At 34.3% G+C, this 14,351-nt stretch overlaps 1 protein-coding gene across 4 annotated transcripts in view; it reads left to right on the forward strand.

Moving 5' to 3' along the window:
* The window catches only part of LOC122908570 (U2 snRNP associated SURP domain containing), a 62,525-nt gene extending 54,723 nt beyond the window's left edge, over positions 1-7,802 (forward strand). For 3 of the 4 annotated variants that reach the window (XM_044251547.1, XM_044251548.1, XM_044251550.1), the window contains 4 exons: positions 2,016-2,126; positions 4,434-4,552; positions 5,925-6,101; positions 7,259-7,802. In XM_044251547.1, the coding sequence (XP_044107482.1) occupies positions 2,016-2,126; positions 4,434-4,552; positions 5,925-6,101; positions 7,259-7,397 (546 nt within the window). In that variant the 3' untranslated portion in view covers positions 7,398-7,802. The remainder of the gene's footprint in view (positions 1-2,015; positions 2,127-4,433; positions 4,553-5,924; positions 6,102-7,258) is intronic. The other variant, XM_044251549.1, reaches the window with a different exon arrangement.
* The last annotated feature ends 6,549 nt before the right edge of the window (positions 7,803-14,351 follow it).

Raw genomic sequence — 14,351 nt, forward strand, 5'->3', positions numbered from 1 at the left:
GGAGTTATGGACGCATGGGTTAGTTGGTGTTGTGGGGGGCTGTCTTCTTTGTTGTTGGAGCAGAAAGACCTTTTTTTTGCCTTGGTCCCAGAGGAAAAAGTGGGTAGTTGAGTTGGAAGGTGAACCTTGTTGCTGTCCCAGGGCAACAGGGAGATAGCTAGCTGGCAATCAAGCTATTACCTGTGCTGTTCTCGTTTGAGTTGGGACCTTTTGTCACCTGTTTTCTGGGTGCCCTGGACTTGTGTTTGTTCCTGAATTAGGCCACATGAGCAGGTACTATAAGGATTTTATAATGATTTTTAAAAAGATTTTTAAGGAATGCTTTTCATTCTCCAAAGTAGCACTCGGGTCTGTTTGACCTTTGGGTGCTTAACTCTTAAACTGATTTGCCGCAAATGCATTCTGTAGAACGGAGTCACTTTAGTCATAGGAGGCTACACACAGTGGTGAGGTGACACATTTACATTTCTTCCCCCCCTTTCCCCTCTCTCTTACCCGTATGTCTTCTGTGTTTTAAAATGTAGTCCTCGTTAAAACAACAAAATGCAAAGATTTTTTAAAGCATTTTGAAAATGGCAGGAACTTGAAATCTCTGATTATAAAAGACCTTAATTATACAAGTGGAAGGGAAAAAGGGCAAAAATCGGGCTCTCTGCTCAGCAGGGAGCCTGCTTCCCCATCTCTCTCTCTCTCTCTGCCTGCCTCTCTGCCTACTTGTGATCTCTCTCTGTCAAATAAATAAATAAAATCTTAAAAAAAAAATAGTGAAAGTAACACTTTGATTGGAAGAAAGTTTTTGTAACTTGTTGCCATTCTGTTGGAAAACCTCATATGTAGTGGTGGGGGGGGTAGAAACCTAAAACAAATGAGGTCTTGTTTCCAAATAAAAATGAAACATTTATAATAACATTTAGTCCATTTAAAGGACCTATCAGTGCTTAATAAAATAGGTCAAGATGTTTTCATATACAGTAATTCTGTTAGACAAGAGTGTTTCCTTCCCCTCTTTGAGTGAAACAAGGTGGATAGGTTTGGCACTGTAACTCAGTGGATCTGTATGTGCTTTCTGTGTCCACCTCCAACATCCTCTGAGTTCTCATGCATTTCATCTTACTTGTTCTCTCTTAGTTCGGTAAAGATGTATATTTATCTTTAGATTATAATTTAAATATATATTTTTATAATACATATTAATATAATTATGTTTATATTAATATAACAGATAATAAAGTATATGTTTATATATGTAACATAAGTGAACCTATAGAGAATATGTATTAACCTACAATATGTATTAAAATACATAATACATGTGCAAACAGTGGTGAATAGTTTTGTACGAATAGTTCTGAGCTCATATGGATAAATGATAAGAAACAGAATTGGAAGGTTTTCTAATCTTTTTTTATTAGTATGTGCTCTATATTTCTACTGTGGTTTAACCTTAATGTCTTGATGTTCAGTGATTGCACTATACTGCAAATAGAGTGAAACCTTCAAACTCTACAGCTCTGTGTTTGGTCCTACGTGAACTGTAAAGAATGCTGCTTTAAAAAAAAAAAAAAATGTTATGTATCTTGTGTTGTGCCTGCTGTCCTATCTTGTTGAAAGTAGGTTGTGCTTAGCAGCGTTGCCTTTCACATTTGGGGATCCAGATAGCAAATTCATTATCATTGTGCTGAGGTAATAAGTAGATTCTTAAGGGCATGAACTATAGTAGTTCATGGGTTTTTGAGTCATCTCATGTGGCTGTATAGAGTGCATGTGGGCCCACATGTGATCACTTGATTTCTGCATGGCTGAGCTCTCTAACAAGTGGCTTTCAGATAAGGGAGCTTTATGTTGGTGTTATATTTTTGACTGAGTTCTAGTCAGTTACTACTTTGTGCTGTGTTTCTGTTTTTTTCTTTTTACACAAATATTTCAAAGGAAAAACATTTTTTTTGAGAAGTAAAGCACTACTTAAAAAACTATAGTGATGAAAAGATTTATTTTTAAAATATCTTCTTTCACAGCTCAAAGTTATGAAGTTTCAGGATGAATTGGAATCTGGAAAAAGACCTAAAAAACCAGGCCAAAGCTTTCAGGAGCAAGTAGAACATTACAGAGATAAACTTCTTCAACGAGTAAGGAATAAGTATATTCGATAATATGCATTTTCCAAAGTTAATTTGTTTGACTACTAGGATATTGGTATATTGGTATACTTAAGGAAATGTATATCTTAGATTACATCCTTTCATGTGTAAATGCTGAATACTGGTAGACAGGAACATTTGAAATTTGATGTTTTTGCAATTATTTCAACTTGGAAAAGAGTCTCAGGGCAACAGCACACTACTTTATTCTGGATATGCTACCTGTGAACTAGAAAATCTGCTAAGAGCATGCTTTTAAAACTGGAAGACAGTATATTATGAAACTTCAACGTTTGTGACAGTGAAATGCCAGCAACCCTCAGCAGTGGCACAAAGACAAAGATGGAATTAGTTTGGGAAGTTGATTTAGGACTCCTTTTCCATTGTTTCCAAGGAGGGACACCAAGTAGTAGAATACCTCATCAGTGAATTCTAAGCCTTGAATTCTTTATGCGTAAAAAATATGTGGCTATATACAGAGAATTTTAGAACACATGTTAATTGTTGAAAGAACCCTGGAATTTTATTGGGACTGCTATTAATTTTTACCTATATCTTGACTATCATTACAAAAAGACTAGAGAGAGAGAGATAAGAACAAGCTAGAACAGAATGAGACTCACTGAATCTATTCATGGCCGAGTACTGGTGATGGGAGCAGCAGTGTAGTCAGATAGCTTTGGTGCCGCACACACCTGTGTGGTCTTGGTGCCCCCCTTCCCTGTGTGCCTTCACTATGTGCTCCTAGGCAAGTCACTGAGGCCTGCTTTTCTCTGTGAAACTAGATCAAGAGCCCCAGTTTTGTAGGATTGTGAGATAAAAGCTAATGGTACTCTTTTATAGGATTAAATTGTTTAAAATATTTTAAGTATTTTACCTAGTTTGATTCCTATAAAATTACCAATTAGGAAAATAGTTCCTACAGATCACCAGAGGAAGATGGCATCCCCTGCATTACTTTAAAATCTGTACTCTAAATCTTACATTTCAAAAAAAGAAAAATGACATTTTTTCAAAGGTGTATCTGTACTCCCTGAGTCTTTTTGGAGTTGGTGGCAGGTATTAGATCTGCATGGAAGACTAAACCTTGAGATACTCACTGGTCCTGATGATTGTAATGCATGTAATAATATTTTAATCTCTTTGCATTCCATGGTTGTAACTGGAGAGGAGGATGTTTCTTGAAGGTATATACCAAGGGCCAGGAGACTCATCACCTCACAGGCCATCACCTCATTTTAAATAAACTTATTAGAACATAGCCATGTGCCTTCACTTATGTATTATCGATAGTGGATTTTGGACTGTTATGAGAGAGTTGAATCCAGGGACAGAAAATGTATGTGGCCCACAGAGCAGAAAGTATTTACTATCTGGTTGTTGTTAAGAGTATTTCTGTTTGCAGCGTCTGCTATATATAGGCTGTTTATCAGCAACCAGGTAGCTTTCTTGATGCATATAAATCATAGAGAAATTAAATTCCTATTAATGAAGAGCTAAGTTGGCTTTATGGGTTTATTTTCTGTAGCCAGTCCCTTAATTATCAACAGAAATAATTTCAGCTGAGAAGTGGCGATTGTAGCAGTGGGAAAAAGTAGACAGGTCATCTTTCTGGTTTATATAATTGTATAGTCATGTAGTCAGTTTGCACTTTTATAAATTAGGATGTAAAATTTCCATTAAAAGTGATACCTGTTATTAATAAGATTTTCTGAAGGACGATTATTGGGAATAACTATTTTTCTTTTCAGCCTATTGCTTTGGAGAGAGCTCTCAGATTAAATCAACTTGTTACAGAATCACAACTATTTTATTGTAGTTTAAGATAGAAGGGGCAGTGTATTGTTGGTATTTTTCTTTCTTTCTTTTTTTTTTTTTAAGTGGAGGGACAGAGGAAGTAATTAAGAATCCTTCTCTAGAGCTTGGACTCAAATCCTGACTTAAACATCCAGTGTGACTATGAAATGGTACTTAACCTTTCTGAGTCTCATTTTTCATCTCTTGAATGAGGATATTAGTAATATGCCTAAGGATGTTTTGAAGTATTGCATGCAATGGTATATGCAAAGTTGTTTAGTAATTATTTGGTCTATAGGGACTCAGGGACTCAGTAACTGGTCAGTATAAGTAGAAGAAATAACTAGTTTTTCTGGAAGAGTAGGTATTTTTTTTTAAAAAATGGCATTATACCTTCAGTAGTGATTTAAAAAGTGAAACATTATTCCATAAATGAGATTAACCCAGATTGGTATTTTTTAATGACTAAATATTCTTTCTTTAAAAAAAATAAAACAGGAGAAAGAGAAAGAATTAGAAAGAGAACGAGAAAGAGATAAAAAGGATAAAGAAAAATTGGAATCTCGATCCAAAGACAAGAAGGAGAAAGATGAATGTACTCCAACAAGGAAAGAAAGGTATATATTTCTCATTTAATGCCTGTATTGCTTTTTGAACACTACATCAAAAACTAATGATATATACTATATGTTGGCTAATTGAACATAAGAAAAAAAATAAATGACATTACTATGTGCCTTCTCTCCCCCCCCGCCCCCCCAAATAAATTATGTTCTGGGATGATATTTCATTTTGTAATGTTTTCATCACTGATGCCAACAAACTTGAAAAGTATTTTTTTCATGATAAACATGTTTGGCTCCTGCCTGTAGGAGGCAGAATTAACTGAGAAATGGGGCAGTTAGTTGGCACTTGGCTTGGTTAATTAGGACATAATCCCATTGCATGGTTCAAATGGTACCTTAGCCTTAGTTAAGTGCAAGAATTCAGTTACCATATTAGGTATCAACCCTAAGGTTTAAATAACTAAACAGGCTTGCTATATCTTCCTTGTTGCCTCTAGTATAAGCTTTTCTTCTGTGCTGTGCTGAGGCTGCTACCTTTGTAAACTTGAGTCTCCCAGTCGTGTCTAAATGGAGTTTGTGTACATAGGCCATAGGTACTCACTCCTCACTTTGTCTTCGTTCTAATCAAAATCATTTTCTCTTTTAGTTTTTATTTTACTTTCACAGTTCCCAAATCTCTCGTTTAATAGAGAAGATTGCTTTAGTTAACTGAGATTTTCCTAATATCCAAGTGAATGCAAATAAATTTATTCTGGCTTAGTTACTCTACAGATAATTACAAATAACATAGTATTTATAAAATACTATAATACTGTTGTAAAATAAAGTACAAATAAAATAGTATACTGATTGGCTAAATGCTAAATTTACCACTTGTTTGTCTGGTTTTTATTATTTTGATATACTTTCAGATTTATAGAAAAGTTACAAAGATAATGTAAAGAATTCCCAGATATCCTTCACCCACATTCTCCAACAAATGTTGAAATAGTTCTACTTTTGTTTAAATTTTTCTCCCTTCCTTTCCCTCCTCCCAGTCATTTAAGAGCAACTTGCCAACATGATGCCCCATTTTCTTACATAACCACAATAAAAGTTTCAAGTTTGGAGGATTAACATTAAAACAAATACTATTATCTAACCAGAGACTTTAATGAAATTTTATCCATTGTCCCAGTCCCAGTCTCATATAGCAAAAGAAACTCCAATTTAGTTGAAATCAGTTTTTGTTTTGATTAAACTGTCTTTGAGACTTTCTTGTTCTTTATAAAGGGCTTTGAATGTTGTTGGAAAATAACATTAACAAGGTTAGTGAAAATAGTTAGTGTAAACTGCTAGGAATTAATAGCTAATTCAGTAGAAGGAAAATGAATACCTGATCCTTTACTCACTTATGGAATATTTTGGGGGCTTTGTTCCTTAGGAAGAGGCGACACAGCACATCCCCTAGCCCATCTCGCAGTAGCAGTGGTAGACGAGTGAAATCCCCTTCACCCAAATCGGAGCGATCAGAGCGTTCAGAAAGATCTCATAAAGAGAGCTCACGATCCAGGTCATCTCACAAAGATTCTCCTAGAGATGTTAGCAAAAAGGCCAAAAGGTAAATGCAAGTTATTTTTTTGTAATATTTCAAATGCCAGTTTCCTTGTCATTTTTACCAGCTTTTGAAAATAATTTGGCTGGCAGCCATTTTTTAAAAGGGCTTTAGAAAACCAGAGAAGTACACTTCCATTTTAGATTATTCCTTCCCACCTCCCCACCCCAGTCTCCTCATGACTAAAGCACAAGAAGGCTTCCAACAAGTAAAGACCAGCCAAGAATTTTAAACATTATATCCAGTGTTTTCTGTGGACTAGGGGGAGCTGCTTTACTTCTCATTCTGTTCTTCAGTTTCTATAGAATATTCTTTGGTTTTGTCAAGGTTGAAAGGAAAATACATTACCCCCTCCCTCCTGCCCCTGCATCTTATTAGCAAGTTCTTGGGTAGATATTTGTGGAAATAAATACCCTTCTTCAGTGGGTAATTTAAATGTGTGTTATATACTTTTTTTTTTCCTTATAGTTCCAGAAAAGTGGTTAAGAAATGTTTTATTCATTTGGTGCTATATATTGGAATTTTCCTGAGAACTAAAACTGCTTTATAGCCTAAAAATTTATTTTTGTGACCATTTTTAGTAAAATTTTTATAAAAGATAAGTTTTTCCTTTTCTAAATGGCGCTTGCACATATATAAAAAGCATATTTATTTGTTTTGGTAATCTTCATGAACTGCACTTACAGAATTATGGTATCTTAAAAGATTCCCTTGAAAGATACGTAGTAGTTGGTGCTTTTTCCTTCAGGAAGATAGGCTGCTACACTGTTGTGTTGAAAAAATTTTTGTGAATGATCTTAGGTGCCGTTTTGAACTTTACCTTGTAGAAGAGGTTTGGACTTAGGGGTATATCAATAACCTGTGAAGCTCGTTAAAAATGCAAATTCCCAGTCCTTACTTCTTGGGATTTTGATTAAAAAGAGCAGTGGTAGGGCTCAGGAATGAGTCTTTTTTAAGCACACCACTGATTGATGCAGTGCACAGAAGGTATAAAATCGTGTGTGTGTGTATATTAAGTAGGCAAAGTATAAATTTGGGAAATTTACAGCCTTTTTATTTCTGACTTTCATTGTGCTCTGTTCAGGATCATTATAGATAATTAAAGGATGGTCCATTTTGATCATATAAGTACTTTGATAAATTGTTTCTGTTTGTTTCCTCAGATCACCATCTGGTTCGAGGACACCTAAAAGGTCTAGGCGATCACGGTCTAGATCCCCTAAAAAGTCAGGGAAGAAATCCAGATCCCAGTCCCGATCTCCACACAGGTCTCATAAAAAGTCAAAGAAAAACAAACACTGACATAAATTTTTAAGATGCTGTCACTTATTGGAAATGCAATTTTGTTTTGTGCCTGAATGGTCTGTTTTTTTAAAAAAAAAAAATAACAAAAAATCAAATGAAAGAGCATTCCTGGATTTTTTGTTTATTTGTTTGTGAATGCATGTGTAAACTCATGAGTAACTGCATCTGTAGACCTGTCCTTGTTTTATATTGTATAAATTACTTTTGTTGTGGCTGTTTCTGAAGATGAAATTTTTATTGTGCTAATGAATTTCATCAGAAATGTGTATAATGGATCTGCTGGCAGTAGTAGTATTTTGTTTTAGGATGTTGTGACTTAGCAAAAATAATACAGATGTCTTCCCCCTTTTGTAGCTTTGACAATTTGAATTAGATTTCAAATAAAATCTGAACAGAAAACTATAATGTTGTTTTTTTGCCCTATTGGTGACATCAAGTCCCTTAAAGTCCTACTAAGTGAGTTTAGCACTTCTGTTGTGTTTCTTATACTTAAAGCACTTTATAAGCTCCATTGTTCAAGTAGCTAAAGTTTTATATTTACTAAGATGACTATCAAAATTAAGGGACCTGAGATTCCTATTTGGTAGGTTTGCCAACCAACTTCTTCGGTAAGGCTATCTTGGGTAATACTAGTACCCAGAGATCAAAAAACTAAGGAAAGGTGGCATGGTCTTTTTGTTAATGGAATGCCTGGCTGGAATATTTTTTTCTTTTATCAAAGAAGCAATATGATTTCAGTGTACTCAGTCTATGTCCTGAGCAACTATTTATTTTAGGGAAAAATTAACTCTCCATCTTTTGGTTTCATCTTCTATCATGAAAGAAGTTTATTTATAAAATAAATTTTCTAACAAGAGTTGGCCATAGAAGTTTTTTGTATGATAATTGCCCTTTTATAGCCCTGTGTAGGTTATCTTTCAAACACTGGTATCAGTATATTTCTACAAAGTTCTATTTAAAGCACCTTAGTTGTTTTTTTTGTTTGTTTTTTAAGAATTGAGTTTTAGCTTTACCTTTAAGTAAAGCTTAAAAGTAAAATAGTTTTCAGGAAATTTAACATGCAGTGGTTTGTAAATTCAAGGTGCAAAAAAGTTGATTTAAACAATTTGCATTACACAATGGGAATAAAATTGCTGCAGTATGAGAAAGAAATAAGAAAACTTGTATAATGTTGATCATAATATTGCTACAATATAATGTAATAAAGGGTTATGTAGTCTTGAACTGACACTACTACTATTTGTGAATCTTTCAGTTTTTCTGGACACGTTATGCAGTGGTTTTGATGTTTTGGTTTTTCCCCCTTAATAGCATAGAAAACCATTCTAATAACGGATTGTTTTGAGTTACCTTTTTAAAACTGTATTTTCAAGTTGCTTTATTTAATGTTGCCTAGTTATAAAATAAAATAAGCTGCACCGTTGATGTGGGAAGTAGGTATATTAGCTGGTGGTGAGGTGTGGTATTTCCAAACTGGGCAAACCTACAGCAGCTTTATAAAATGAGCCAATCCTGTTATTGGACTGAATGGTTCTTACCAACATGCAATATTGCTTCAAGGTTATTTCCTTATTGTTCACTCTTTTGTTTGTTCATAATGTTAGGGAATGTTAATTCCTAAATGTTGCTTAGAATAATTAAATGTGAACATTTGGTGCTGGTTTTTAAAAACCTACAGATACAGCCATTTTTAAAGGTTTTTAAAAACCTACAGATATAGCCATTTTTCAAGTGTTTTTTTTCTCCCCTGTTGCTAGCCTGGGGGGAGGAAATTTTATATATACCTTTCTTTGCAAAATAAATAAATAAACAATAATGTTGAGTTCCTGGTGATTTGGGCATTCCATAATTAGTTGGTATCTATTATAGGCTTAGACATAATATGGCAGGTAATGATTTTTGCAGTCAAATTACAAGGAATGCTTATTTGTCTCTCAAAAAAATATCCTGAAGAAGGAGGAGTGATTAGAAATTGTTAGGTCAGTTTTGGGTGCTTATTTGTAGTATTTTTCCTACTGCAGTGGAATTAGCAGTTCTTTTAATGTGGATCCAGGTACAAGGAATATCTTAAGGAGGATTAGATTGGCTTTCTTTGGGGTGGGTGGGTGGGGATTGCTTAGGCTTGATAGAGTATGTGTTCTGTAACGTTTACTAATGTGTGTATTAGATTGTATTGGATTTTTTTTTTTCTGGAATTGCAAATGGTTATTTCCGAGTTTACTTAGAAAATATCTAGAATAAGCCTGTTTAATTCTTCATGGATTCTATGAAAGTTTAACAAGATCAGAAATTGGTGAATTCTAAGGACGGAGATACTTTACCATTTTTAAAAAAAATAGCGTATTCATGTTTCACATCTAAAGAGCGCTCTTCATTAGATAGCAGAATTTTTTCAGGTTGACTAAAATGTTCATAGGATAACTTTCTAGTTACAGGAAATAACCTGGTCCAGCTCTGTAGTAGACGGTTTTGCTCTATCATAGCTACAAGTAAGAGGAAATCCTCGGTTACCTACTCTTTTTCACAAAGAGTGTGGCTTAAACTCTTTCCCCTCTGTCCTAACATTTATACACAGGGATTTCGTACTAGGTTAATACTATTTAATCTCCTTCTACACTGAGAGAAAGTAAATAAATGGTGGTCTATTTCTTACCAAAGAGAGACCTATGATTGAAAAGGATCATGTTTGTGTATCTTTTCTGTGACATTGTATTTCCTTATTCCCATTAGTTAAGCATATGGGCATTTCTAAACTGTAACATGTTGAGAAGGTAAAAAATTAAAGAACTAAAACAACAAAAAGCCCTGACCCAAAAGAATGCTTTTATGATGCTCAGAATGTTCTTGGCTTTTCTGCTAAAGTTTGCAGAAATTACTAGACACTGACCTAATTTTTCTTTATTGCAGACCATTCCTGTGAGCTAACCCTGAGACTTTTATCCCAATTAAAGAATCTTAGAAGAAATACTTGCTTATGACTTCTATATTTTTCCCCCCAGATTTTAATAGTCTTGAAAATATTTTTAAGAGGTTGCAACCATGATTTAATTTATTATCTGTGTTCTACACATTTGCCTTTGCGATCACATAAATTCTGAATTTATGTGGCCGTGATAATAGCCTATCATTATGATTATTAAAAAATAAGAGCAAATAAATCCCTGTATTGCCAAACTGGCTTTAGCTGTTCTGATGACCACAACAGTGTGATCTCTTCAACAGAGAAGGTTGTTTTTTTTTTTAAATAAATAGTACCACTTTTCTAAGACAGTACATTTACAAAATTTGAGCTTTTTTCTTTGTTGTTTCCCTTTTATACTTTCATGGAAAAGCAAATTACAGAAAATTCAGTCCAGATAGTAACGAAGACACTAGTCTAAGTTGAAAAGAACACATGACTGTAAAAGCTCACATAGTGCTTGGTTTCTTCCTATTTCACATGCAGGTTTTAGACAGATTATAGGGGGTATTTAATTTGTTGCCTTTTGGCTTTTTTTCTTCATTTTTGTTATCAACTTCCCAGGATTTAGATAATCCCCAAATGCAGATCCCAGGGGAAGTGTTGTGACGATAGACTAAAAGGTGGGAATGTGCTGCTGTTCAGAGTGAGCCATGTTCCATTGTTGAAAATTCAATGCCTCAGTGTTTACTCAGTACCACCTCATGGAGCTTTGGTGTAAATGGATTATGTGTATAATTGGTTATTTATATAGTTTTGTAGCTCTATAGATAAAATGCCCTCATTCATTTTCACATGTAATTGTGCTTGGAGTATTTGTTTTCTCCTTTTACTTCAACAGGCTCTTGTACGTTACATCTCTGGTGATTCGAAATATCAGGAAAACAATTTTTTAGGAATGAGAATAATATAGTTGAAATCAGCTCAGCTGAAATATTTTACAGCAAGACAATTTCTTTTGGGTAAACGGATTCCATAATTTAGTTACTCTTGATGTAAGGATTAAGTTTATTGTGGAGCTGCTTTCCAGACTGTCACTTTATAGTTTTTCTACATAAAGATTATATAGTTGCAAAGGTTGTGGAATTTCCCTTTTGTTGTTGTTTTTTGACTTTTAATTACTTTAATAAAAATACATTGTTTTCATAGCAAACTAGCCTGTTCATGTAATTTTCTCCATGTAATTTTTCTAATGCGAGCCCAGTAAACCATGTCTGGTTTTCAGCAGCTTTCTATCAAGTGAAATAAGTTATGTGTCACATTTATCAGTTCTAGCTAAAATGTTACATTTTATATGTTTAAACTCTAATAAAATATTTTCATGATAGATGATTCTCTTGATTAGGAAATTTTATTATTGGTTCCCCCTTCTATGAAGGGTCATTTTGTTCCTTTTTATTTCACTGGGCAAGATTTCAAACATACAAAAAAAGGACAAACATCCCAAATATCAATCAACTTGCATATATGTATCTTTAAATGTTTTCTTTTTAAAACCTGCCATAACCACAATATCATTATTACATTAAAAATAATCCATTGGTTTCTTTTAAAATTAAATTTTTAATTATGGTAAAATAGTCATAACAAAATACACCATCATAGCCATTTTTAGGTGAATAATCCAGGAGTATTAAGTGTGTGTACATTGTGCAGTCTCTGGACCTTTTCATTTACAAAATTGAAACTATAACAATTAAGCAACTCCTCATCCCCACCCCGTAACTATTTTACTTTTTATTTCTGGGAGTTTGACTACTCCAGATAAACAAGTGGACTCAGGCAGTATTCATCTTTTTGTGACTGTCATAAATCACTTAGCATAATGTCCTCAAATTTCATCCATGTGGTAGCATGTGCCTTGGTCCTTTTTTAAAACTTTTTCTTTTAAGTTTCTCTATCTTCTTAGAGAATTTGAAAAGGATTCTCCCCAAATGGCACATTAGCATTTTCTATTTTGAGCAAAAACTTCAAAAGAAAACAAAGTAATACCAAGTATATGGGCCAGCTACTCCACATCACTTTCTTTACCATTTTTACCACTTTTTATGCTGTGTCCTCTTTTAATGGTTATGGATAATTTCACATCAGCATTTCATAGCATGGGGTACAAAGTATACTTTCAAAGCAAGCTATGTAATTTTGGAATTGTATTAATATTAATGACTATATTCAAGCCTTTTTTTTTTTTAAGTTATCGCCTGATGAAAAGGAAACTAAAACTTTGGCACTTAGTAAATGTAGTATTTGAATTAGGTATTCATTTGCCACGAAGAAAAGAAAAAAAGCCTCATTCTCTCTTATTTTACCCTAAGAAAGCATAGAATTTCAGTTTAGCATAAGAAACTTGCTTTTTGATTTTTTAAATTTATTTTTTGATTTTTAAAAAATTTTATTTATTTGAGACAGAGATCACGAGTAGACAGAGAGGCAGACAGAGAGAAAGGGGGAAGCAGGCTCCCTGCTGAGCGGAGAGCCTAATGTGGGGCTTGATCCTAAGACCCTGAGATCATGACCTGAGCCAAAGGCAGAGGCCTTAACCCACTGAGTCACCCAGGCACCCTGATTTTTTTTTAATGTTTAGCGATTCATTAGTTGCATGTATGCTTTTTGATTTTGATTTTTTTATTTTAAAGATTTTATTGATTTACCAATGAGAAGGCCAGCACATTTAAGGCTCTTCGTGTAGCAGGGAACCCAACGTGGGACTTGATCCCAGGACTCTGGAATCATGACCTGAACCAAAGGGAGACGTTTAACCAACTGAGCCACTCAGACATCCCTGCATTTTGATTTTGAAATGAGTCTGAGCCACATGGGCGTCCCTGCATTTTGAGTTTTAAATGAGATGTGGTATAGCCTAGTGTGGAGGGAGAGGAAGAGCTTGGGCTCTGGAGTCCTACTTGGACTGGAATACCAGCGCTTCTCTCCTACTAGCTGTGTCATGTTTCAGAATCTAATTTTCTGAAAATTATATGTGAGTATATAAAATGAGTAATAACCCTGGGTGTTTATCATAAGGGTGAGATCACATGTAAATCATGGGCACATAGTTGTCAGCAGTATTTAAAATTAATGACAGTATTCCTGAAAGCTAACTAACTAAAATAAAACAGTAACACAACAATTACATAGCACTGTAATAGAATTTATAAACTCACATTGGGGTTATGGGTTTATTGCACACTGAATATCAGTACATATTCTGCTGTCAGTCATACATACGACTTCCAATTGTTAATCTCCTTTAAGAAAATTTTTTTTTATTAACTAGATTTTTAAGAATTCTTATTAGTTGTAATTTATTATTGTAGAACCCCATGATCAGATTTTCTGAAAGGAAGTCCATAAAGGAAAATCTAAGTGAACAACGGGGAAGGAGCCTGGAGAACAGTATGGAATATGATGAGCACTGGATTTTTTGCTTAAGTTCAAAGTAAAAACAGAAATAACAAATCACAAATTACCAGAACTGAGCAGCCAGCTGTGAAAATTGGGAATTTTCACAAAATGATTAGGCAGAGGACGGTATCCTGAGGGGAGATGAAGAAGAGGGCTAGTGATGTGCGTGGACTTGGACTCTTGTATTTGGTGTGTATTTGTGTGTTACAGTTGGTGTTTTCAGATTATGCAGAAATACATAATACACCCTAAACAAGACTGGAGAGCTGAGACTATAGAATTTGAAAAGGAAATTACACTTTAAATTCTGCTCAAAAGTAATGGCTTTGTAGTAATGTCCTCAAGACATTTGTAAAACTCTTTGAAGTTCTTGCAGCTGCACAAACATGAATCTGGAAAAGCAAAACTGATTCCAAAGCATTGTTTGGTCCTCCATAAAGATGAAACATTGAAATTGAAAAGGATAAGCGCCTCACTATACATTGGTTACCTTAGCAGCTGAAGAGTCCTATTACAAGAAGTCCTGTTAGGTGATTTTTCTTGTGTCAGCATATTTTGATTTATTGCATTGCAATAGCTGTTAGGTGTGA

Source organism: Neovison vison, chromosome 6, assembly GCF_020171115.1.
Source record: "Neovison vison isolate M4711 chromosome 6, ASM_NN_V1, whole genome shotgun sequence".
NCBI lineage: Eukaryota > Metazoa > Chordata > Mammalia > Carnivora > Mustelidae > Neogale > Neogale vison.